This window comes from Leptonychotes weddellii, chromosome 1 (genome assembly GCF_054177405.1).
Source record: "Leptonychotes weddellii isolate Sample4059 chromosome 1, ASM5417740v2, whole genome shotgun sequence".
Taxonomy (NCBI): domain Eukaryota; kingdom Metazoa; phylum Chordata; class Mammalia; order Carnivora; family Phocidae; genus Leptonychotes; species Leptonychotes weddellii.
This window is the reverse complement of record NC_138369.1, coordinates 126678647-126704994: the sequence shown is the minus strand read 5'-3', so window position 1 is coordinate 126704994 and position 26348 is coordinate 126678647. Positions and strand designations below refer to the sequence as shown.

The 26348-nt window shown below is 54.1% G+C and overlaps 1 protein-coding gene across 1 annotated transcript; it reads left to right on the top strand.

Moving 5' to 3' along the window:
• Positions 1 to 1782: 1782 nt before the first annotated feature.
• On the top strand, positions 1783 to 10222 carry CPN2 (carboxypeptidase N subunit 2). The gene is made up of 2 exons (XM_006747463.3): positions 1783 to 1882; positions 8296 to 10222. Exon 2 carries the CDS (start codon positions 8299 to 8301, stop codon positions 9940 to 9942), a length of 1644 nt encoding a protein of 547 aa, XP_006747526.2. The 5' UTR covers positions 1783 to 1882; positions 8296 to 8298; the 3' UTR covers positions 9943 to 10222.
• The last annotated feature ends 16126 nt before the right edge of the window (positions 10223 to 26348 follow it).

Below are 26348 nucleotides of genomic sequence, written 5' to 3'. Positions count from 1 at the left end.
AGAGAGGGATGATCTCTGCGGTTCCTTTATCCCACTGCTGTGCCAGGATAGGAGCTTCAAACTGTATTTTCCTGGGCTCTTTGAGCTCGTAGATCCTCTCTGCCAGGGGTAAGCTTGTCCCAGGAGTTTTGGCTAATGGGAAAAGGGTTTAGGGTCCTCATCCCACTTCCCAGAAGGTCCCTAGAGTTCTTAATGCAAATCTCCCCTCCACACATGCCCACATATGCCCAGAGTTCTGCCAGCCTCTCTGAAGTTTTATTTCACACGTGTGTGTGGGCTCACGTGTGCACGCATGCACACACACGCACAAAGTCGGCCCTCTACCACACCCATTCCACAGATGGGGAGGCAAAGACTTGTAGAGATTAAATAATTTGTGTAAGGACTGGTTAGTTAGTTGAAGAGTCAGAATTCAAACCCGGATCCATTGAATGCCCAATTTCTCTGGCTCACTATGACACTGACAAACAGACAAGGTCTCTCTCTAGAGGTGTCAGTGCCTTAAGAAACCATTCAGAGCGCAGATGGGGCTGTTCCCCTAGCCTGGCTGTGGGTCTCCTCCAAAGGTGTGCCCCCTTCCCTCAGCCCCTGGTGAGTATACCATCCTGCCCCTGCCGGCCTGGGGACGTTCTGTTCCCAGCCCTTCTTCCCTCTGACACGCTCCCATGTTCCTCTGCTAAAGTGTGGATTTGTACTATGTCTCCATTGAAAAATGTTTCCTTGCTATACGTTAACAGAACTTTGTGATTTAGCTGATGAAATCCACTCACATGCCAAAGAAATATTAGTTAAGTCATGAAAAAGAGTGAGATAGATATTAATACCATGCAACGAGCTTTAAAGCCATCAGTCTACTTTGAATGGTAGCCTCTGGACATTGAAAATGACCTGAGACTGCTTATCTAGGTCATGCCTTCACACTGCACCCTTTAAAATATATACCCACCTATGCACACACACACACTCTTTACTTCATTCTGCAGCCCCTGGATGAACATCTCCAGACAGGAGAACCACTATTTTTTTTTTAAAGATTTTATTTATTTACTTGAGAGAGAGAGAGCACAAGCAGGGGGAGGGGCAGAGGGAGAGAGAGAGGGAGAAACAGGGAGCAGGGAGCCAGATGCACGGGGCTTCGCGGGGCTCGATCCCAGGACCCCGGGATCATGACCTGAACTGAAGGCAGATGCTTAAGCAACTGAGCTACCCAGGCACCCTAGGAAAACCACTCTTCCAAAGCAACTTCTTTCATCCTTGGCTAGCCCTATAGTGAAACTGTGCCTCTCCATATTGGGCCAAAATTCACCTCCTTCCATCTTCTCCCCTTTTAACTCAGAAAGGGTTTAGAAAGTTAGTTTATGAAACAAACCAATAAACCAAGGAACAAGCCCACAGCCCTCTTAGAATTCCTCCCAGCACTGAGAGCCCAGCAGGTGTCTGTGGCCAGGTGTTCACCTGTCAGGCTCCCAGCACCAGCCTGGCCTTTCACCGGGAGGGGATGTAAGTGGACTCCTGGCCGCGGTCCTCATCCCTGGATCAGCCTACTGGAAACTTTCTAGGACCTGCTGGATGCCCCTGGGCCCTAAAGGTGCCAGGCCTGTGATCTCTGCTGGATTTTGGCCTCAGTGGGGATCTGTCCATGGAACAGTTCAGGGTCATTTTGTTAATCTTCAGAGGCCTTGCCCCAGATTCTCCTTTGCTGTCCTGTGACCCTGGTGACGTTCCGGGAACACTTGGTCCACGTGAGGGGAGGAACCACTGCCGGGAACTTTGATCAGCGCTGGGGCTGCTGGGCTCACACTGACCATAGACCATACCAGACACACTTCTGCTCCCCAGGAAGAGCCAGGGCGGCCTGTGCGTGTCCTCTCAGCCCCTCACGGTAGGTCTCCTGGGGTCTGTGGGGATGGGGGAGGACTCTGGCCGCGGTCCCAGCTGCGGGGCAGGAGAGGGGCAGTCACTCCTCCCAGGGTCCGAGCCTGTCCCCAGCTCCAAGCAGGATACACCATCTGGGTACTCTGCTATAGGAGGAGAAGACCCCGTGGTCCCCTGCCAGGGTGGTGCTGGCCTGGGGCGGGAGGCAGGGGCGGCAAGGGGTCCTGAGATAAAGGTGACTTGGTCCCTGTGCTCTGGGAGTGCAGAGTGAATGGTGGGGATATGCAGGACGACCATATGTCCAGGTTTGCCTGGTTCCATCCTTGTTTATGCCATCCTGTGGCTCCCCTTTGAGTCCGGGTTTCGTTGATATAGTCACTCCGAGAATAAAATCCAAATATAGCTACCTTTTATCCAACACTTACTATTTGCCAGGTATTGTGTTAAATGCATTGTATTTGCTGTCTAATGTAAGCATATATATTATCCAGTTAGGTACTGATTTTAACCCTAAGGGATGAGGTTACAATCGTGCATGGGAAAATTAAGGCTTGGAGAGAAGGAGTGACCTGCCCGAGCCCACACAGCCTGTAGGTAACAGTGTCAGACTTTGAACCCAGGTCACAGCCCTGGCAGAGTTCAAGGGCTTCCCCACTCCGCTAAGCACGAGGAACGTAAGATGTGATACACAGGTGACCAAGAGCCACAGGCACATTCGCTTTAGTTCAGCACACCCCACCTGGTCTGCGCTCAGCTCTGGGCCGGGTGCTGGGGTGCACGGCCCGGTAAGACATGCTGCAGACAGCATCCCAGCCCCAGAAGCTCACAGGCAGACTGGGGCAACTGACCAGAAGTTAGAGCAGAAGGACCCAAGCATTCATCTGAGGGTGGGAATGACCTGTGGCGTCCACAGTCAAGGATGGCTTCCTGGGGAAGGTGTGACTTGCGCGGGCTTGGGGTGCGGGTGGAGGTATGGGGGCATTCTAGAGCAGAAAGGGCTGTGTAAGCGGGAGTTGGGGTGGCACCCTGTGGGAAGTGTTTGAAGAAGGACAGTGCTCAGTTCACAGCTTTTTTTTTTTTTAAGATTTTATTTATTTATTTGAGAGAGAGAGAGCGCAGGTGCACAAGCGGGGGGGAGGGGAAGAGGCAGAGGGAGAAGCAGGTTCCCCGCTGAGCATGGAGCCTGAAGCAGGGCTCCATCGACCCCAGGACCCGGGGATCATGACCTGAGCCGAAGGCAGATGCTTGACCAACTGAGCCACCCAGGGGCCTCACAGCTTCTTTTATTTCACCATGCTGGCTATCTCCCCCCAAGGCGGCTGGGAGACAAGCTCTTTTGAGCCTTTGCGACGTAATTGCAAGGGAGGAGAGCAGTCCAGGAAGCCCGCATTATGTGTTTGGAATGGGGCTGTGTGTTTTACATGATTATCTGAATTTTTATGACTTTCAACCTTCTTACAAACGTGACCTGTTTATTATTTTTTTTTAGAAACTGTAGACAATGTCTGATAAAGCAAAAGGAAAAAATTAAAGTCACCCACAATTCTGTTTTTCAGAGATAACCACTGCAAATATTTTGTGTATAATCTGAAGCTTATCTAAGAGCCTATCGAGAGTCACTTCATTAATATAAATGAGTGAATCGAAAGGGTCCTATTATGAATAACAAAAGATGCCCCTCTATTAACTCTCAGGAAATTTCAAGGGTTTTTGGAGCTCTGTGGTAAGAGCCAGGCAGGAAAAAGACTAAATATATATTTTTTACTCTACCACCATATCACAAACTCAATGCCAGTTATCTCAGTTAATTACCACAACTCGAACAAAGCTGTAATTTAGGTAGTAGTGTTACTGTCATAATTGTTCTTAATTTACAAATGCAGAAACCAGGCGCTGAGGGGTTACTTCACTGCCTGGGACACAGTGGGCAGCAGGTTGGGGAGGACCAGCCAGCTGGGGTGGGGGCGGGGAAGAGGCTGGAGCCTGGGAAAGGAGACGGGGTCCGGGGAGCAGCAGGACTTCCTGGGGGACCTGGATGAAGCCATCAGGGGCTCCAGATGAGCCTCTAAAGCCTCTCTTCCCGCTCTCAGATGTGCTGGGGCCCCTTGGCCATGCAGACTGCAATGGAGCCATCCCCGAGTAGAGCAGCAGTCCCCTGATGGGGCTCTGGGCTCCTGTCACCCTCTGGAAGGAGTGAGGGTTGGCTCTGTGGTGGATGACAGACTGGCCTGTGGCAAACACAGAAATGTATCAACCCAAAAGCAATTTGAGAAGAGAAAAAAGTCCATTTGCAACCAGTCAACCACCCCCTGCCCCCACCAGAGCCAGACTTCCCTGGCTTGCTGAAAGCATGGAACATATTTTGTGGGCATGTGCTGGTCTCTGCAGAAATGCAGAGGTGGTTTCTCAGATGAGAAGCAGGAATCTTCTGGCTGCCTCTCCACAGTGCCCAGGCTGGGGCGCTTACCCTCTCCAGAGCCCCCAGTGACCTGCTCTTGAGGGCACTTGGGAAAGGGGCCCATATCCAGGGCATCCTAGCCAAAGCCATCAGAATCTGTGCTCTTCTAAACCAAGGGCAAAACAATTACCCGCTTCCCTTGGCTGGGAGGAAAGAGCCAGAAAAAGTGCTGTGGAGAGGCATCTTGCTGGTCCATAAATGGGGTGGTTGGATGATCTCATCAGGTTTTCCAGAGCTAACCTCTGTGGCAACTTTAGAACAAAGTTAGGGCTGGCCCGAACTCAAAATAATCAGGGTCATTAATGCTCTGTTGCTGAACGCTCACTGTGGGTCAGGCTCTGGGTTTGCAGCTTTCCACACATTTTCTCATTCAGTCCTCAGAACAACCCCATGAGGAAGGTAGTATTGAAGCTTGGTGTTTTGAAGATAAGGAAATTGAAGCACAGAGAGGTTAAGCAATTCAGCCAAGGCCACACAGCTAATGAGGGATAGAGACAGGATTTGTACCCTTACTATCTGACTCCAGAGCACAAACTCTTAGCCATTCTAGAGTGATGTGAGAACGAGTCTTGGGCTGGGAGTGGATAGCTGGGAAACGATCAGGGTTCCATGCCCTCACGGTGAGTACCATCTCCTGTTTCCTCCAACCCCATAGACCGGGGCTCTTTCTCTCCTGAACTTCAGAGGCCCTGTTCGGGTCCTCTTCCCACCTTGACACCTCCAAGGGGCGAGAAGTTTGCAAAACCAAAGGGACATATCCGCCCGGAGGCTATGCCGCCATCTTCAATCATGCTTCAATCAGGTACCCAGGAGCCAGGACTGGCGTGGGTTGCCTCCCCAGGTCTATCTTCCCTCGGTTGACCAAGTCACGGTAGTGCATGCCCTTGGGCATGTGGGGACAGACAGTAGGTGAGGTCCCTTGTATATGTTTGCTCTAGGGCCCTCAGGTCCATTCTAGGGGAAGCTTTTCTGGAAACTGCCTTTGAGAACCAAGGACCAAAGGGGTTAGCAAGGAAGGGGACTGGCACATTATGCATTGTTATGCATTATGGCATCTTTAAAATAAAAATTGCTCCCCTGTTACTCTCTGGAGGAGGAGGATTCGAGTCCACTCTCATGGTCTGGCTGGTGATCATTCACTGGGGCTTGAACCATGCTAGCTGTGGAAAGGTTAACTCTGTCTCCCACACTGCTCACATCAGCTATGGAGACTTGAGCTGGACGAAGCCTAGCCCAGCCCGCGGTAGGTCAGCACTGGGCTGGACGCTGAGCACAGCGATGAGCACACTCATCTTCTCAAGACGAGGACAGCCACGAAGAGCCACCATTTCAGGAAACTATGCTAGCTGCCGAGATCGAGGAGCATACCACCAGGCACCGTATTCCTGGGGTCAGGGAAGGCTTCTGTCAGGATCCCTAGGGGTTGTGTGTGGGATCCCCAGGGGCAGCCCAGCTGGCAGGTGGGGCTGGACAATGGCCACCTCATCCATCTGCAGCCAGGGCCCTCTTCTTATCTGTAACAAGCCTCAGACAAGAGTGTGCCCCCTGGTTCTACAACTCCCTAGACAAGTGGTTACGGAGTTCAGCTTTAGCACAAGACTCTATTCTCTGAGGCTGTATGTAGAGGCTACGGACTCAGGTGTTGTGAGGGGCAGGCAGGTGCAGCTCCTAGAAAAGCCCTCCCCTGCCACCTCCGGGGGCATACTCAGCACCCATGCAAGTGACAGAGGGAGGCATGCACTTTCTGTGGCGGAAGTGGTCCCTTCTCTATTGATTAGGCAGAAAAATTCCTGGAAAAATTGGACTATTGAGTGTCTGAATGGGAGGAGGGAACAGGGAGATTTTGCAAGCGCTGTGTTTGCTTATGGGGAGCCCTTTGGCCTGAAGTGGAACCTTGGGAGGGAGGAGGCAGCCAGCAGAGGGCAGCAGAGAGGCGGCCAGCAAAAAGGTTTGGGGCCGAGATACCCCAACGCGGAGCCGATTGTCAGTGCTTACTAGAGGCAGATAACTGAGAAAAATTAACATTATGTTGTTCAAGGGTTTTTTCTTTCTGTCTTCCTTTCTTTCTTCTCCCCACTCTCTTTTCTTTCTTCCTCTGTCTCCCCTCCCTCCCTCCCTCCCTCCCTTCCTTCCTTCCTGTCTGTCTTTTCCTGGTAAAGCCAAATGTATTCTATCTAAAGGGCATTCTGTTCTTCCTACTTTTTTGGTGTTCAAATAACCTTTCTGTTATGATGGTGGCTTACAACCTTTAACAATAATTAACATAATTTATTAATTTCTCACTCTACATCAGACACTGACCTAAAACTTTGGCTATGTTTTCTCATTCAAGCCTCACAATTACCCTGACCTGGTAGACACTATCCCTGTTTTACAGATAAGGAAAGTGAAGCTCAGCCGGGTTAAGTAACATGCCTAAGGTCACATAGCTAGAATGAGCTAGAATGTGGTGGAGCCAGTATTTGAACTGATGGAACCTGCCCCGCTACAGGCCCTGTAAATGACAGGTGGGGCTATGGCAGCCTGGGAGGTGCACACCCCCATGGGGCAACTAAGCCCCAATTCCAATTGGTCTTGTCATGCGGGAATGTGAGCCCACTGCTCCTAAATCATTCTGAAATCTGGACTTTTTAATGTGAGATTTCTCAATTTTCACATGTTGGCTAGTGGTTCATATAGAAAAAAGACTGAGCCATGAGACACATCTGTGAACTGCAGCACCAACCTGTGACCTGGGGTTGGATGCTGGCATTTGAAACAATTTCTTTAGAGACGCCTGGGTGGCTCAGTCGTTAAGTGTCTGCCTTCAGCTCAGGTCATGATCCCAGAGTCCTGGGATTGAGCCCCGCATCGGGCTCCCTGCTTGGAGGGGAGCCTGCTTCTCCCTCTCCCACTCCCCCTGCTTGTGTTCCCTCTCGCTGTGTTTCTCTCTGTCAAATAAATAAATAAATAAAATCTTAAAAAAATTTTTTTTTAGTTAACTAAAAACTCAGTCCTCTTTCCTTACTTAAAAACAAAACCCAAAAAACAAAAATCTGCTGGTCTGTGGAATCCCTGCATCTGGGATCCTCCTGTCCACACAATGCTGGAAAGTTCTGTGGGCTCCAACACGGTGGGGGAGGCGGGTGGGCAGGGGGAGAGCATTTGACAGCAGCAGCAAGGAGCAGGCGACTCATTCAAGATAAGAGCCCGTCTTATCGGGGCGCCTGGGTGGCTCAGTCCTTTGCGTGTCTGCCTTCGGCTCAGGTCATGATCCCAGGGTCCTGGGATCGAGCCCCGCATTCGGGCTCCTTGCTCAGCGGGAGCCTGCTTCTCCCTCTCCCACTCCCCCTACTTATGCTCTCTCTCTCTCTCTCTCTCTGTGTCAAATAAATAAATAAAATCTTAAAAAAAAAAAAAGAGCCCATCTTGTCCCTGCAGCTGCTCTCACCCCCAGTGGATGTACAAGAGCAGATGGTCGAGTCTCCTCATCATTAGGCTCTGCAATGTGCTGAGATTTGGAAACCCAGGAAGAGTTATGGGTTAAAAATTCCCCGCACACTAATAACCTACCCAGATTTTACACATTACCTTAAAAATTCCATAATACCCATGGTCTCCTCCTTTCCCTCTCTTCCATGCCTTTTTATCTCACTTCCACCCTTTCTCCCCACCTGGAAAGCACACGGGAAGTCCAGGAGACCTGGGTCTTGGTCCTGCCACTAACCTGCCAGGTGGCTATGGACAGGCCACGTGACACCCTGTCAGGAGGTCCGAACCCGGGTCTCATGGATCTTGCAAGGCTGCCGCGAGGCAGTCTGAAAACAACCACTGAAAACACATACTGTCCCAAAGGGGGGCCTCCCTGAAAGAGTTAATCCCCGTCTCCTGACTGCCCCCCCCCCCCCACCGGGCGCTGGCCCCTGTGCCTCACTGTCCTCGAGAAAAGCGTCACCTCTGTTCTCTCTTCCTGCTGGGGTCAGGAGATGCTGCCCGGGGCCTGGCTGCGCTGGGCCGGCCTCCTGCTGCTGGCCAGGCCTGCCCGGCCCTGCCCTGCGGGCTGTGACTGCTTCACCCAGGAGGTGTTCTGCTCCGATGAGGGGCTGGCCGCCATCCCGCCGGACATCCCGCCCCACGCCACAGGCATCATCTTCGTAGAGACCTCGCTCACCACGGTGGGAGCCAGGGCCTTCAGCGGCAGCCCCAACCTCACCAAGGTGGTCTTCCTCAACACCCAGCTCCACCACTTAGGGCCCGACGCCTTCGGGGGGCTGCCCAGACTGGAGGACCTGGAGATCACTGGCGGCACCTTTTCCAACCTCAGCACCGACACCTTCTCCAACCTGAGCTCGCTGGGCAATCTCACCCTCAACTTCAACATGCTGGAGGCTCTGCCTGAGGGCCTCTTCCACCAGATGGACGTCCTGGAGTCTCTCCAGCTGCAGGGCAACCGGCTCCAGAGCCTGTCTGGGAGGCTCTTCCGGCCTCTGGGAAGTCTGAAGACCCTCAACCTTGCTCAGAACCTGCTTGCCCAGTTGCCGGAGGAGCTGTTCGACCCCCTGGGCAGCCTGCAGACCCTGAGGCTGAGCAACAACGCGCTCTCCGGCCTGCCCCAGGGCGTGTTCGGCAAACTGGGCAGCCTGCGGGAGCTCTTCCTGGACAGCAACCTGATCTCGGAGCTGCCCCCCGGAGTGTTCTCAGGGCTCTTCCAGCTGGAGGAGCTGTGGCTGCAGCGCAATGCCATCCGCCATCTGCCCGTCTCCGTCTTCTCCTCCCTGGGCAACCTGACCTTCCTGAACCTGCGGGGGAACGCGCTGCGGGGGCTGCCCGCCGGCCTCTTCGCCCCTACCCCAGGCCTGGTGGGCCTGTCTCTGTCCTACAACCGGCTGGTGGCTGTCAGCGAGGGCGCATTTGCCAACCTGTCCAGCCTCAGTTCCCTGACGCTCTCGCACAACGCCCTCACCCATCTCCCGGCCGGCGTCTTCAGAGACCTGGAGGGGCTGGTCGAGCTCTACCTGGGCAGCAACAACCTGACGGCCCTGCACCCAGCCCTCTTCCAGAACCTGTCCAGGCTGGAGCTGCTCAGCCTCTCCCGGAACCTCCTCACCACGCTCCCCGAGGGCATCTTCGACACCAACTACAACCTGTTCAACCTGGCCCTGCACGGCAACCCCTGGCAGTGTGACTGCCACCTGGCCTACCTGTTCAGCTGGCTGAGACAGTACAGCGACCGGCTCTTCAACATCCACACCTACTGCGCCGGCCCCGCCTACCTGAAGGGCCAGCTGCTGCCCGCCTTGCAGGAGGAGCAGCTGGTGTGTCCCGTCACCCGTGACCGCCTGGCCTTCCAGGCCCCGGGGCCGGAGGACAGGGAGCCCGGGGGCAGCTGGGATCTGGCCGCGCAGGAGAGGGCCGTCTGGAGCCAGTGCACCTACAGCAACCCCGAGGGGACCGTGGTGCTCGCCTGTGACCAGGCCCAGTGTCGCTGGCTGAACATCCAGCTGTCTCCCCGGCCGGGCTCGGGCCCCCCGGGACTGACGTACAACGCCAGCCAGCACTGGGACTTGAAGTCCCGCTGCGGCTCCGTGAGGCTCACCGTGGCTATCGAGGCTTGGCCAGGGGGGCAGTAGGCGTGGGGCATGCGGAGCCAGGAGCCTGCCTAGGTAGCCTCCGGGGCCCGGCCAGGCCAGAGGTGGGGGCAGAGGGAGAGCCGAAGCCTTGCTTGTGCAGATGCCAGGGACGGAGCGGAGTCCCCCGGGTGGAGGAGGTGGCTCGGTGGCCTCTACCCTCCTCCCCCTCTTCTGTCACTATCACCGAGGCTGGGCCCTACCTTGGCCCTCCTCGAGCTTTGCCAAGCAGCCCTTAAAGCTGCACCACAGTCTGGAGAATAAAAGAACATTCTCCCTGGTGTTTCTGGATGATCTAATACCCACCCCACTCTCATCGTGCCCTGAGGTTCCAGGCCTCAGGCACCACCAGTCCAGGTCCTCTTCGGACTTCCAGCTCGAAGGCCAAATGTCCGTTTCGATCTCTCTCCCTGGGAATTTGGTTTCAATTGATATAGAGAAAAACAAAGCAGGGGGTAGAAGCAGAGGTGAGCAGAAGGATGAGGGGCAGAGGTCTGACTGGCGTGGGGGGTGGTGCTTGTGTCATTTGGGGCCACCTCCTGCGCTGTCGCCAGGGGAGACCAGGATGAATGGGGCCTGCGGAGGCAAACAGCAGCCGTTTGGACTCCCCCCCCACGCCAAGTCCCTCTTCTCCCTCCCACAGACAACAGGGCTGCTCCCTGAGTGGGGAGGCGGGAGGGGCAGTGAGTGGGGCTTGGAGGCTCCTCAGCTCTCTGCTCTCTGATGGCATCTGACTCTGGGGCCGCTCGCTCCCTGCGATGGTTCTCCTCTGGTTTGCAGGACACCACTCTCTCACAGCCCGGCCACTCCTTCGGTCTCCCAGCCGCCCCTTCCATGCTGGGGACCCCCCCACCCTGTGCCCTCCTGTTCGGCCTCCCCAGGGAATCTCATGCGTGTCCCTGGGGTCGGATGCATGATGACCCGCATCTCCATCTCGGGCTCCGGTCTTCTTTGGCTCCGTGATGAGCTATCTGCCTGCTCAGCAGCCCTGTGTTCGATCATTCTGCCTCGAACATCTGTAAAGCAAACCGATCCCCGGTTCCTCCGGGATTCCTCTCCAGCAGATTGCCAAGCCCAGGAGCTGGGTGTGTTCTCCAGTCTCTCCTCCCCCTTGAACGTCATGACCCACCCATCCAGGAACACTTCTGAGCACCCCTTTATCCATTTCGCCCTTCCCATTCCCAGCCCCGGGAGGCTCTTTGTCTCCCTGGACCGGACCGTGTGCAGCCTCCTACCTGGTTCTCCTGCCTGCAGTGTGGACCGGTCTGGGTGAAATGCTAGGGTTGGGGAGGGAGACACGAATCTGACGTCTGGCAGGCCCTCCGGGAACTCACTCACAGTCTGGCAGGAGAGATCAGACAAGGGTGCAGGTCTTGGTGGTGGGCGGGGAGGAGAGTGAAGCCAAGAACCAAGGGCAGGGACAGGCTTGGGGGAAGGCAGGAGCGTGATGTCAGCTTCAGACAAGGAAGTGTAACTCCCCCATTGTGTCCAGGGATGCCCTTTTAAAAAACATGCTTCCCGAGGCTCAAATCAAAATCACCACAAATTCTAAGGTGATGGAAGGTAGTTGACCAGATTCGCCAAAGGAACAGACTCCCAAATTCATTGGGTTCAATTCCCAGAAGCATTATGGATTAATAATCTTTTTAAAAAAGATTTTATTTATTCATTTGAGAGAGAGAGCACGAGATGAGGGGGGAGGGGCAGAGGCAGAGGGAGAAGCAGACTCCCCTGCTGAGCAGGAAGCCTGCTGTGAGGCTCCATCCCAGGACCCTGGGATCATGACCTGAGCCGAAGGCAGATGCTTAACTGACTGAGCCACCCAGGTGCCCCTGGATTAATACTCTTAATCGGTCCTCCAAGGTTGGGGAACTGTACCACCTCTGGGAGGCCGCGGTCCCGAGTGTCTGAGGGTCCAGGCTTGTGCTCTCCTGACCCCGGCCAAAGGCCGGCTGCTTTAGGCTGCTTGCTTCCCTCTGGGGGTGATGCGCGCTGTCTGGGGAGGGCATCCCTGCCCCAGCACATCCGGGAGCTTCACAAGCCTCTACCCAGTGAATGCTGGTCTGAACTACAGCTCACAGTCCGAATAGTCGTGCCCCCACTGCCGGAGATAAAGGAACAAGATCATCGAGGAGACATTTCTCTTAATTATATTCTCCCCCAAACTCTAACTCTTCATTACATTGAAATACAGTCATTTCTCTCTGTGCTGAATGACGCTGGGGAAAGAGCCCTGGCTGACGGCCAGGGGCTATGTCATCCGGGCAAGCTGCTTGTCCTCCCTTTCCAGTTGGCTCAGCGAGACCAGAGTCACTATGCTCTTTCGGGTAGCATGGCCAGATTTTGCAGATCAACATATACATGTTGCATGGGACATCCTTATAGCACAAAACTGTGTAGTTTATCTGAAACCCAAGTTTACCTGGGTATTTATCTGGCGACCGAACCACCTGGTGAACGTTGGGGAACCTGCGTCTGCGGTGGTAGAAGTCCTGACCTCTGAGGGGGCCACAGGATCTTGAGGGGAAGCAGGAGATGCTAAGCAGTCCTCCGGCTCAGACTGAGGGCAGCAGAGAAGAGACTCTGAGTGTGCCCCACACCCCAGGAGTCCTCACCTCCTGCTACCTGTCTCCTTCTGGAGGTGGCCCAGTCTTTTGATGGGTTCTGGGATAGAAATCAGGACACTTGACTCCCCCCTTCCTTAACATTCTGCCTCTGGCAAATCATGGCTCCTCTCCGGGCCTTTCCTCAGCTATATAAAAAGGAGTTTTGTTTTTTTCTTTTCTTTTTTTTTTTTTTTTTAAGATTTAAAAAGAGATTTGAGAGAGAGAGAAAGCGCAAGCAGACAGAGAGAGAGAGAGAAGCAGGCTTCCCACTGAGCAGGGAGCCCGACCCTGGGCTCGATCCCAGGACCCTGAGATTATGACCTGAGCGGAAGGCAGATGCTTAACTGGCTGAGCCACCCAGGCATCCCAGGAGTTTGGTTCTTGATGCTGATCAAACCTCAGAATCACTGGGGAGGTGAAGCAAACCGTAACAACAGGTACCTGGGTGGGCCCTACTTCCTGAGATTCTGATTCAATCGGCCTGGGGCAGACCCAGATAGCAGTTTTATCTTTAACTCCTGCAGGGACGCTAATGCTGAGCCAAGGTTGAAAACTTGGGCTCTATCTTGTCCCGTGCTGGGTCTCATAGCCATTTGTAGCTAGACCCAGGGCAGTGGAGGGAATGGTCCGACCCACCTGCTGTAGTGCTCTGGATGAATTCATGAATGAAATGAGCCACAAAACTGCATATAAAAAGATTTCGTAGGGTTTCTTTTTTCTTGTTGGTGTTTTTTATTTTACCACCCTCATGCCCTCAGGAGATTTTGAAGAAACAAGCTGGATGCCCTCTGGCTTGTTTTCTTGCAGCATAAGGATTGCTAAGGCATCCCAAAGCACCTCCTTCCAACAGGTGCGGGGGCTCCTTGCCCTGATGTCCTGCATGTTCCGCAGTCCGGTGGTTTCCTGCCATTTACCAGCAGTGGTAACTAACTTGCCAGCAGTAACTTGGGCCTGGTACTGTAGCTCTTTGTGCCTCAGTTTCCTCATGCATACCGTTGATCACGGGCATGGTGGTGCCCACTTCACAGTACTGTTGGTGAAGGGAAAATGCGTGCATTCATGTAACAATGACACATGGGTTCTCAGAAATGTTATCTATTATTATTATTTCTAGAGAAGCGCGGTGGGTGTGGCAAGCAGGAAGCAAGAACTGACCAACTGCTTGGCCACTGCACTGGTGTTATTGGTGTTTCTGGGAGGATGTTAAAGTTGCTCTTTATATATGAAAATTGTATCATTTGGGAGGATTGGAAATGCCATTGACAAAACAGTTCAGTACCTACCGTGGATATTGGAGAGCTGCCGGCGCTTCCAAAAATCAGACAATTTAGCACAATGTAAGCCTATCAAAGAATTCTTTCTCGCACTGTGTTTTCAACTCGCCCCCACTTCTGCATCTGCAGACGGTTCAACATTTCCGAAACCTGCAAACGGGCCGATTCGGCGGCCCAGGGCGCCCCCTTGTGGCACGCTGGGGGGACGGCTCCCCCGACGGGGCGCGGCGCTTTCCCCGCTGGAAGTCACAACCCGCCCCCCCGCGAAGGGACAGCGGAGCACATTGACTCGGTGGCGCGGAGGCCGCTCCCGGGCAGGCGGAGAGAGCTGCCGAGGCTTCTGTCTCCTGCGGCTCTGGGCAAGTGCCAGGCCGCTGGGTGCCCGCGCCCGTGGGGCGGCCGGCGGGGGCCTGAGGTTCCAGGGCGGCACCGCCACCTCCTGGCGCGTGCTAGTCCGTCCCGGGGATGCTGCGCGTCCTGCACCGTGGGACAGCCCTGCACGACAGTGAGTTGTCAGGCGTCGCCCATGACTCGCAAACGGGCCTCCAGGCACTGCTGTGTGAAATGCTGCAGTGAGCTCAGCCTGCCACTGTGACACAGGAGAACCCAAAGTTGTCCTTCTAGCTTGGACACTTTCAGTTTTCCAGGACCGCAACTTAGCATGACCTGCTGGCAAGACTGTGCTTTGCCTTCTTTGCAATTTTATCAGAGTTGTTCAGCATTTTGGAAAATATCCCTGCACGACCCCCCCCCCCCCCGCCCCTTAACCCTTATTTCAAAAACTCAAATATAAACAGAAAGCAGCTTCTCTTAAATTCCTCCTTTCCTCATTATCTAGTAGGTGAAAGCCTCTGACGACTTCATCAGATCTCTGGTGAGGTCGAAACCAAGCATTTTCACATGGCGATAAATATTACTTTATCATAAACTACCTTTTATTTCTAATTTATTATAGTTAGAACATTTAATTTTTAAATTCTCTGTGAGATCTGATTATACTATCTGTGAAATTTATTTCAGGAGACTGAAGGGGCTGTTAAGAATCATTTGCTATGGGGCGCCTGGGTGGCTCAGATGGTTGGGCGTCTGCCTTCGGCTTGGGTCATGATCTCGGGGTCCTGGGATCGAGTCCCACATCGGGCTCCTTGCTTAGCAGGGAGCCTGCTTCTCCCTCTGTCTGCCGCTCCCCCTGCTTGTACTCTCCCTCTCTCTCTTTCTGGCAAATAAATAAATAAAATCTTTAAAAAAAAAATCATTTGCTAGAACAGGGGTGTTGGATCTGTCAGTGATGAAATCCACTGTTCCAAGGTAATGGAAGGAGCAAAAGTTGGATGTCAGGGTCTCTAGAGAAACAGAACCCAGTAGGACCCTCCCCCCACACACCTGAGAAGTCCCACAATCTGCCACCTGCAAGCTGAGAAGCAGGAAAGTCCGTGGTGTAATTCAGAGTCCGAAGGTTGGAGAACCAGCACCTCTGATGTCCAAGGGCAGAAGACGGATGTCCCAGCTTAAGCAAAGGGAGCACATTCTCGCTTCTTCCAACTTTTTGTTCTATTCTATTGGATGATGCCCACCCTCCCTGGTGAAGGGGGATCTTCCCTGCTCAGTCTACTGGTTCGAATGCTCATCTCCTCTGGAAACACCCTCAAGGACATACCCAGAAGTCATGTTTTACCAGCTACCTGGGCATCCCCTAGCCCAGTCAAGGGGACACATGAAATGAACCATCACTGTCTTCACTGACTGAGGTGATTTCTCGGCACTTCTTTCCTTATGAGGTGGAGGTGGTGGTCCTGGGTCCCTGCCCATGTTTCCCCTTCCCTTGCCAGGTGAGAGCACCTGTCACTTCCACTTTACCTGAGAGGCTTTGTAAATGGGAACAGAGGTTCAAGTTGGGCTTGGAGGGAAATAAAAGATTGGGACACCTGATTTGCGGCATCAGTTCTGCCTCGACTTTGCTCTGTGACTCCGGGCCTCTGAATCTTCATTGGGTAAGCAGGTGCTGAAAGCTTTGAGCGCGCACGTTCTCTTCAGTTGGGTGTGTGGAGGGTCCCACGTCCTGCCCCGTCCCTCCCAGGGCTGCTCACCTGGCCTGGGGGATGATGGGCACTGGGGGGAGGGCCCAGCCACAGTCTAAACTCCCAGACCTGTGGGAGCAGCCAGACTCCTTGGCCACAGCTGATGAGCACACCTCTCTTCCCACCCAGGAGAGGGGACATGGGACTTCTCGGGAGAAGAAAAGGGGCCTCTGAATTAGACTTGGAGGCTGGATGGGGAGATTTGTATTCAATCCCTGGACTGATTCTATTTTTGCTCTCAAATCTGTGTGTCAACCACTATTCTTTGGTGTATGATATTGTTTTGACATCGCTGGCAAACTCTCGAAGTCTCCTGGAGTCTTAAAAATTGGATCTATGAAATTGGCATATCCTAATAAATGACAAATCAAAAGCCTTAGGGCATTTGCAATAAGTATTATTAGACCCACTGCACTGGCTCACAAACACATCCCACATTTAAATTGAAATATAAGAAGTCATTCATGCAAAATTTTACTACCCAACTTCTACCCTCCCTGAGTTAGAGCTCTAAACCAGGAAAAACTAAAAACATCTCCCAAGCAGCGAAAAGAAGTTTCCAGTGCCTTAGATGAAAGCTCATGCATTGCTCAGAGGAACATTCCTCCGCTCAGACTCAGTTCACTTTTATGTTAGACACAAAGCTATCAAGTTTGATCATATGGTTTCCAGACTGGAGTAGATTAAAGGCAAAAATCGCAGATTGGGAGGAGGGTGGTGGTCCTGCTGGAGACTTGCTAGCAACAAAGAAAGAGATGGAAACACGGCAGAATCAGACAGAAACTCCCAAAGAAGAGCAGCCTGGGCTGTTCAGTGGAAGGCTCCTCCACAGCTCCCAAGGCAACACGTTAGTCCAGCACAGAGCTGGAGGTAAATAATGAGCCGAGGTAGAAAACGATGACCCTGAGCTGCCCGGAAAAAGTGGACATTCTGTATAACAGGGTCTTAGTTTGCATGCTCATGAAAGCAGAGCTGGGGGCGAGGACTTGGATGTGGTTTAATTGGGAGGTAATCCCAGGAGGCAGCGCCATGAGAAAGAAGGAGGAGACGCCAACACGAGGATGTTCTGTGGAAGGTGCTGTTGCCCACGGGGCTCGGTTCCGTAAGGACTGCCTGAATGTCCCAGAGCTGCCCTGACCTGCCCCCTCCTACCGCCAGCTTCCATTCACCCCCTACGTCTGGAAGTGGGGCTGGGGAAGGCCCAGGGGCAGAGAGAGAGGGAAAGCCAGGTGTGAGGCGGGCGGAAGGCACCTGCTGCCGGCACCCTCTGTGGGCAGCAGCTGTAAATTCTAAGGGGGTGACGTTAGAGGTTTTAATCAATAGTAGGCCGGGTCCTCAGTTATCAGTAGGGCGAGTATGAGCCAACCCAGAATGGTCATTCGACAGGGCTCTGGGAATGTCGGGAGAACCCATGCTTATGGATACGCCCATGGGGGTGCTGGGGGTGCGGTACCCTCCGTGAGCTGGTATCACTGGAGGCACTGGGGGGCTTTCCTTAATCCGGGCTTCAGCCCTCAGGACACGCAATTAAAGCAGCTCTCCTGCCCCGCTCTTTCGGCCAGGGCTGCTTGTCTAGTGTGACGTTATCCTCTAGCCACATTTACCCCTCTCTTGGGCTGGTATTAGGGTACGATCCCTTCATTCACTCCCCAAATGTTTCCCGGTGTCTTAGGTCGGGCTCCCCAGAAGCAGACCTCGATGATGTGATGAGCACTGGGTATTATAGAAGACTGATGAATCACAGCCCTGTACCTCTGAAACCAATAATACATTATGTGTTAATTAAAAAAAATAAAAATAAAACTTCAAAAAAATTAAAAAAAAAAAGCAGATCTTGAGATGAGGGTCCAGATGTAGTTTTGTTTATTTATTTATTTATTTATTTATTTATTTATTTATTTATTTATTTACTAGAGGGGTTGGGGGAGCAGAGGGAGATGGAGAGAGAGCATCTTAAGCAGGCTTCATGCCCAGCATGGAGCCCGACACGGGGCTCGATCTCACAACCCTGAGGTCATGACCTGAGCCGAAATGAAGAGTCGGACACTTAACTGACCCAGTCACCCAGGTGTCCCGAGATGTAGGTGATTTCTTAAAAGGAAGTGATCCCAGGAGAAACTGGTGAGGGAGTGGGAGAAGCAGGACGGGGACAGGAAGCCAGGCAGCATGTGATTTCAGGGGGAGAACCAGCCCCTGCCTGGTCCAGCAGGAAAGCTCTGGAGTGTAAATTGTTTCTCACTTTGCCCCAACTCAAGGCAAGGAGCTGGGCTTTACATGCCTCATCAGTCAGCCACTGCTAAGGGCCAGTCCCCTGCATCCCTGCTGCTCCTCAGGAGGCAAAGCAGCCCCAGTAGCTTGGGGACAGCACTCCAAAGAGTCACAGGTGCTCGGGTGAGGAATGAAAACACCCAGAGGCTGAGCAAGGGCACACAGAATAAGAAAAGGGGACGCTGGGGATCTGGAGGAGTGTGTTGCCCGTGTTCTACAGTTAGTCTTTACTCTGAGCCCGGCACTAGCCTAAGGGTGTGGCTTTACCAGAACTCTAGGAAAAACTGGCTTGGGCCATTCTTGCCCCCAAGGGCACTAGACCCTAGGAGACATGGGTCCTCTATCCAACCCTGTAACTTTAAGGGCCTTGGTTTCCCATATATGAGTGAGGGGGTTTGACTCTCTAAGCACCCCCCATCCCACTTCTACCCTCACAAGTTGGGTGGTCACAGAGGCTTAGCATTAGGGCGCGTATGCACAGACAGAGGGTACACTTCTCAGCAATCATATACCATCTTATTTTTTGTAGAGGTATGTGATGAAAATTCTATTATAAGGCTGTTGGTGAGACAGCCGACTTTGTTTTATTTGGCGGGAGGATAGAATCATCTGAGCATTTTACTTAGGTAAATTCAATCATAAGCGCTCAGGAGAGGGAGAGACAGAGAGACAGAGAGGAAGTCGGGCTGGGTATGTGATTTTAGGTGGATATGTTTAGGGTGTTGAGGTAGTTGAGGCAAACCGGGGTTTAAGAACAAAAGGTACAAATAAAAGAATAAAAAGGTAATTGCCACTTGAGGCCAGGACAAAAGGAGGATAAACAGTTGAGCTACAGTATCATCTGGCTTTTGCCCACCCACAGAGCATGGAGCACAGAGACCAGCTTCCTCCGTGGAGGGAGCAGCTGTTACAGGTGCAGGGTAGCTGGGATCGCTGCGTGGGGTCGTTTGTGGTGGAGGATCCACCAGGACCAGATCCACCATGTGGGCATGGAGGGGGCTGTAGGTCTGCTTTCTGGAGCGCATCTCGGAAAGTGTGGCGTTTTGAGTGATGAGAGCCTTCCCGCCTGTCTCGGGCACCCATAAAGTAGAAGGGCAGGACACGGGGCCGGCTCAAAGCCGTGTGCTCCCGGCTGAGCCAGTCCGTGCCTGGGAAGGGACGCTGCGCCCCCAGGAATGCTCGGGGCCGGGGTCGGGTGGCGGCGGAAGCCTGAATGACAAGCAGTCAATAGAGGAGATTGATGGGCTGTGGTGCCTTGCCGGGGAGGCCCGGGCAGCCGGCTGCCCTTTCCTTGTGGTTATTTATGGCCTAGCTGGGGCGTCCGAAACCAGGCTGACAGCTCCCAGGAACCTGACCCGGCTGGTGCCCCACCTGTAGCCTTCCGCCGACTCATCCCTCAACTGGAGGAATGTCAGCCTCACAGACAGTGACCAGACCCGGTAGGTGTGGAAGGAAGGATTCCAGAACACATCCTAACCCGGAGACCTCTTTATCCAGAGAAATGTGTGTGTGCATGTGTGCACGCGGGACCCATGGCTGTACCCCCTAAATATTTACAGAAGCAGACATTTGTGAACTAGACCTAGGGCAGCTAAACTGATTCTTACTTTTGGCACAGGGCAAGGGAGCTCAAGCCGTCCCGAACAGTAAGTAGTCCAAAAACAGTTCTTTGTAATTGGGGAACGTACACCAAAGGTTTGGGTTTGTTTGTCTCCTTGTTTGTTTGGTTTTGCCGTGTGTGTGCGTGCGTGTGTGAGTGTGTGTGCTTGTCTTTTGGTAACAGAAGTGCAAGTCTAATCCTATTTCATTTACCTGACAGGTCAAGGAGGTCTAAACGTGTTCTGGGTGCTAAGGGCTGAGCTGGGCTGGGCAGACAGCTGTGGATGACTCAGTCCCCCTGGGGCACGTGCAGCAGGAACCCCACCCCACCCCACCCCCTGTGACTAGGAGCAGCCTGGCTGACAGTGGCCAGAACGGGGTGAGAGACAGTGGTGTGAGGGCAGAAGCCCAGGCTGGAGTGCTGGAGGCACCCCTTCCTTTTAGAAAATGGGCCTCGTCATTCCTGCTGAGTCGGTCTCCATGACGTGTGGAAATCAGGTGAAATGAGGCAGGAGCAAATGCTCCCCAAACTGCAAACTGTTCCTGGGGAGGTTCTGTATCGTGAAATGGCTGGCGGCTTGGCCCCGGGAGCTCGCGGTATGGTGGGGCCAGGCGCCGTCAGCCCACCGGGCCGACTCGGGGATGGAGCGCGCGGGCAGAGAGAGGCCCGGGCGTCACGGACTCCAGACCAGGGTTTTTGTCAATTGCCGCACAGCACATCACCCTCCAACGTAGTGGTTTCCACCAGCAGTGATCGTTTGCTCTCCCTGGGTTTCTGTGGGTCGGCTCGCAGACAGGCATGGCGGGAACAGTTCGTCTGGGTGCCGTCATGGGGCCCCAGCTGTGGGCCCCGGGCTTCCTGAGCATGGGGGCTGGGGTCCAAGGGCAGGTGTTGGGAGAGACAGAGCCAGAGAATGAACATGAATACGAGTGAGAATCAAGTGGAAGGGCTGACCTTTTCTGACCTAGCCTTGGAAGTCACAACGCCTCACTGTCCCTACACCCCATTGGTCAGGGTAGTCAGCAGATGCACCCAGATCCAAGGCGAGGGCATGAGACCCTCCCTCCGTGGGAGCAGAGTCCGGCACACTGCCAGGAGGTCCTGCGGGATGCGATAAGTGCACGGGAGTGGCCATCTTTGGGAAGTACCGTCTGCCGTGCTGTATGGGACGGGGGTGGGGGCGCGGCGATGCTTGCTCTGAGTCTTAAAGGCTGCGGAAACTAAGCTGTGTGGCAAGGCGGGGAGGAGAGGGGTTCCAGGTGGAGAGGTAGCACCCCTAAGCACCAGGGTGCTGAACAAACGTGGACACTTTGGGCAACCAACGCAGTTCCGTGTGCCAGAACCAGTCGTGGGAGACGGGGATGGCAGGGGATGGGGCTGCCCAGTGGAGGGCTTAACCTGGAGCTCATGACCCCCTGGGTCCACCTGTTCCCGTCACAACCAGGAGAAAGCTATGGCCCCTCGCTCAGGAGAAAGTGCCCAGAGAATACTGTGCACCATGTCAGGGACCCGGGCAAGGCCTGCAACGCAAGAGGCCCTCAAAGATCCCTTCCTGCCCTGCGTTCTGTGGAGCCAGCTCAGACCCCACAGTCGCCAGTGGCCGTGAGCGGGGCTCTAAGGGGAGGGGCTGTAGAAGTCACCTCCCACTGTATCAGGAAAGGAAGAGTTTGAACTTGGTTTGGGGGACATGTGCTTGGGCCAGTGCCTGCCGCGGGAAGGCCCCCTTCGGGGTCCTCTGCTCTGCCCTCTGTCCCCGGTCATCCCAGGTGAGTGGCAGGGCTGGGGACATGGTGCGTTACGCTGCGCTGGGACAGCTTGTGTGTGCTCCGGCGCAGGGCTCCCGAGGGCAGGCCTTCGGGATGGACCAGGCCTACCTGTGAGCAGGGCTCAGTCAGTCCCCATCCGGGGGACTCGTGTGAAGGTGGGTGGAGGTGACATTTGAGGTCAGTGTTTCAACACTTAGGTTCACTGTCTAGCAAAACAAAACGAAACAAAACAAGACAAAAAGTGCAGGTTTACTTTGTCAGTTACGGACATCAACCGTCCCCGTCTGCAGGCGGTTCTGAGAGCGCGGGCCCTGGTGCAGACACACACATGTAGCTGCGCGCTGTGCTGTCCCACGGCCTCATCTCTCCTGTCTCTCCCTGGTGCACTCGCGGCCTGGCTCCCATCTGCAGAGCCCCCCGCTTCCGTGGTGTTGAGGGTACCTACTCTCTGGTCGGTCGCCTCCCTGCTGCCAGTGATGGGGTCACAGGCCGAAGCCTCGCAGGGACGGGACAGTCTGGCCGTATTTAGGGCCTGCCACTCTGCCTTCTCATTTAGAATATGGGGGCCTGTCCTAACAGGCCAGAGAGGTGGCCAGGCAGCTAAAACTCACCCGGAACTAGCCTGCGAGGACAGTTGTCAGCAGCAGGCCCGTGGCACCGGGCTCTCTGCAGGTGTAGGTAATCCCACGGGGCCCCAGGAGCCTATCAGACTCAACCCAGCCCTCGTCCCAAAGGCCTCAGGGGCATCGCCGAGCCCTGCCTGGGCCTGGCATCTGCATGGCATCCTTGTTCTTCCTAGAGTGGATAGAGCATCACTGTTCACAAAGTGCCTCTATGTGGTTTCGATTCTCCCGATCGGGAGTGGAGCAGCCTCCGCAGGGCAGCCCTGTCCTGTTCCTCTGAGCGGGGGGCCTGGGAGATGGCTGAGCCTCCTGGTCCCACCTTGCCCCGCCGCACCCCTGAGGCTCAGCTCTGGACACTGTGGCTCAGGCGCCATCAGCTTCCGGCTCAGCTGGGAGAGGCTCCGACAGAGCCAAGCCGACCCTTCCCCATCCCGGCCCGTGTCTTCACGGCCAGCTGCCTCTTCTTCCAGGCGGGCGCCTCACGCTTCCCGCGTCCTGGGGCGGACTCACCGTGCCTCCTCAGCTGCCTGCTCTCTTCTGCCCCATGTGAACACTGGCCGGTTGCTTTCACATGGTGCCCCAGCCTTCTCCACCCGCTGTCTGTGCTGGGGGGCATTTCCCAGGTGCCTGGGTCTCCGGGCTTTCAACCAGGCTTGGCCAGTAGCAGGTGCAAGGTGGGAGGGCGGGCGGGGACCGAAGCTGGAGCATTTCTTCCCCTGGCCCTGCGCTGGGCCCCCTCCACGGCCTCCCCTCCACGGCCTCCCCTCCACCTGCACAGGCCTGCAGGGCTTTGTGCGGGGCCGGGCAGCTCCTGGCTCCCGGCTCTAGATACACTGCCTCCCTTTTTTGTCCTGCTGCCCTAGAGGATGCTGGTGGCTTCTTGCCATCGCTAACCTCTGTGCTGCCTCAGCATCCCGTTCAGCTTCTTAGCTTTTACAAAGCTATGCAGCCGACCCTCTGTATTAAACTCCCTCCGTCTGAAGTGCTAACGTGTTTCCTGCTACCCACCGGACCGCTGACTGATGCATCCCTTTCTCAGAGGATGACGCCACGTCAGGGTGTTCAGGCCCCGACATCACCTCCCCCCATCCAGTTTAGTCACTGGGTCAGAGGACTGTGTTTCTGGAATGCCTCCTGAGCCCGTCCCTCCCCATGGTGCAGCCCGGGGCAAGTCCCGATCATTCCTGGCCCGGATGAGTCCAGCAGCCTCCCACCATGGCCCCCCGCCAGCCCACCCTCCCCACAGTGGCCCAGAGGCTTCGGACGAGGCCCCAGAACCTTCCCAGCCAAGCCTGCCCTTTAGAGCTAGGCTTTCCGATCTGACCCAAGCTGCCTTCCAGCCCTGGCCATCTCCCTGACACGCCACACCAGATTAGTCACTTCCCAAACACTGCCCCCCACCCTTTGTCCACCTGTCTCTGCCTGGACTGCCCTTTCTTTCTTACTACGAAACCTATTGATTCTTGAAGACCTGCCGCGGATGATGCCTCCTCTGGGGTTACACACATTAGTCCCCATTCTGCCTTCCATGGTCCCCGGGGGTACCTCCTTAAGAGCCCTTCTCCTGCGTGATGTGGCATCCTTGGTCATCCCAGGGACCTAGGGCCGTGGCCAGCCCTCAGATGGGAATTCAGCAAATGTTTGTTGGTGGGAGTGGAGAGTGCTGGCTGGAATCAGCTGGCCTCCCAATCCCCTGCAGATGGGGCCCACCCCCAGGTCCCTGGCCTCTTTGAACAATCCACCAGAGAGGCCCGGGCCTCTCTTTCCTCACACCCGGCCTTGTCATTTCATTGACATTCTCAATGATCCTGGTTAATGTTTAATTTCAATTTCTTTGTTTTCTGTGAAGTTGGGAACAGGGGGCTGTAGCTGGGAGTGTAAAACACCACAAGAGGCAAACAAATACTCACCCGTTTTTACTTTACAATTACAAATTGGTTATTTGCCAAGCTTTTTGGGAAGGAGTGGAAATGAATGCCAAACGGTAAGATGTAGCCCTCCCAAATGCTATAACCTTGTCGAGGATGTTAGAGACTCTCTCACTACGAACCCCTGGAGCTGGGGCAGTGAGCATCAGCAATATACTGGGCTCTAAAAAGACTCCGTCTTCACAAAACTTCCATCAAAGTCACTTTCCCGCATCACCACTGGGATTCCAGTGGGATCCTGGATAAAGCCTGAACTCACCAACTTTAAATTCAAGCCCCACCTCCCACCCCTCCCTCTCTGTTCAGCCTCAGCTGCCCCTTTTCCAGCCAGACATCCTGTTTATAGACTCCGGACAGGCCACAAGGTGGGTCTCATTCTGCACTTTTTGAGGACAGTGTAGATGAGTGGTTAGAAGTGAGGTCCCCTGAGCTTGGGTGGCTCAGTCGGTTGGGTGTCTGCCTTCAGCTCAGGTCATGATCTCAGGGTCCTGGGATCGAGTCCTGCATTGGGCTCCCTGCTCAGCGGGGAGAAGCCTTCATCTCCCTCTGTCCTACCCCTCCCCCCACCACTTGCACATGCTCTCTCTCTTTCTTTCTCTCTCGCAAATGAATAAATAAAATCTTTAAAAAAAAAAAAAAGAAGTTTGAGGTCTAAATTTGGACAGGCCAGAGGTCACATCCAAGCTCCATCATGCCCCAGTTGGGATGGCCACACAGCCTCCAGGAAGCTCTCTGGTTTCCCTGACCTATGTTGTGCATCTGTCAGTGTCCACTTGTTCCAAATGCCATCCTTCCCCTCACTCTCCTGGACATCAAAACCTCTAGTCTTGTGATAGGTATTTCATTGTCATTTATTCATGTGTTTGTCTAGTCTCTCCACCTGGACTCTGCATGCCCCTCAAACTGCCGGCATGAATAGTGACATAAAAAGATGGAAACCCACTGTGAGCTTTGGCTAGAGCTGACCATTGAGCCCACTCTGGGGACAGGCTGCTCAGCATGTGCAGATTTGTCTGTAAGACAGGTGCTGTAAGACAGGCTTCTGATGTCTCTTCCTTGACAATTCAGAAGAAGAATCATGAACGAAAAATTGGTATGAGTCTCAACACTTAGGGTCAGTGGCTGACCCTCAAATCTCAAACCTGTCCTCTGGGGTCATCTTGTACAGGCCACCTCCCACTGTGCTCTCTGTGGCACTTCTCCTGTGTACTCGCTACCTCAGTGCACTCCAAGCAGATAGGACAGGAAGGACCTGGACCTCCACAGGCCCCGTTGAGTTCACGAGGTGCCTGACCGGTGGATGAAGATCAGAACTTATGGGGAGAAGAAGGGGATGTTCATGAGTATATGACATTTGAGGTGCCCCGGATGACTAACTGGGGACAAGTTCCTTCCCTTCTTTGGGTCTCAGTTTCCCCCATCTGTCATGCAAGAGAATTGGATCAGATAGAACGTTCCACCAAGTTCTCTGGTCCAGAGGTTTTGCTAGCCCTCAACGCAGCCTGATCATGTGAGGCTTGCCCAAACTGTGTTTAGAGCAGCTCTTCTAAACCTTCACGTCATGTGAATCATCTGCATCTAGGCAAAGTGTAGATTTTGATTCAGTGGATCCCAGGTGGGACCCCCAGGTGGCTGCGTATCTAACCAGCTCCCAGGTGATGTCAATGCTGCGTCCCGTGGCCCACTCTTGGAACAAAAGTGTAGCCCAAGGTGTGACCCCAGCAATGGCAGCACCATCTCACCTGGGAACCTCCTGGGGCTAATAAGGCCCCACCACACACCTGCTGGATCAGAAACTCGGGGTGGCGCCTGGCAATCTGTATTAACGGGCCCCCCAGGTGATTCTGATGAAGCCTCGAGCCTCAACCACTGCTTTTAAGGAAACTTGTTCTGAACATGATGGTACAGAGCAAACACCTAGAGAGGGTTTTTTTTTCCCCCTTTAATTGTTTGTTTATTTATTTTTCGTCCGTATGTGTATTTATAGAGCTCCTATGTCAAAAACTTGACAGAATGAATACCTTTAGCCTCTGAGCCAGCCACCCTTCTAGAGAGTTTTTAAAAATGCTGGCGCCTCGGTCCTGCTTCCAGGGCTTCTAATTTAATTGGGATGGGGTGCCTCCTGGGCATTCAGATTTTTAAAAGCTTCCCAAGCGATTCTAACGTGAGGCCGAGGAATGTTAGATGGTCTTCTAGAGGCGAGGGGCCCCACGCCTAGGCCTGCGGGGCTTCTAGACGCGCTCTCCGAGCCGTGGCCACTAGAGTG

Excerpts from the sequence above, each read along its gene's own strand:
- CPN2 (XM_006747463.3), top strand. The coding sequence starts at position 8,299 with ATGCTGCCCGGGGCCTGGCTGCGCTGGGCCGGCCTCCTGCTGCTGGCC.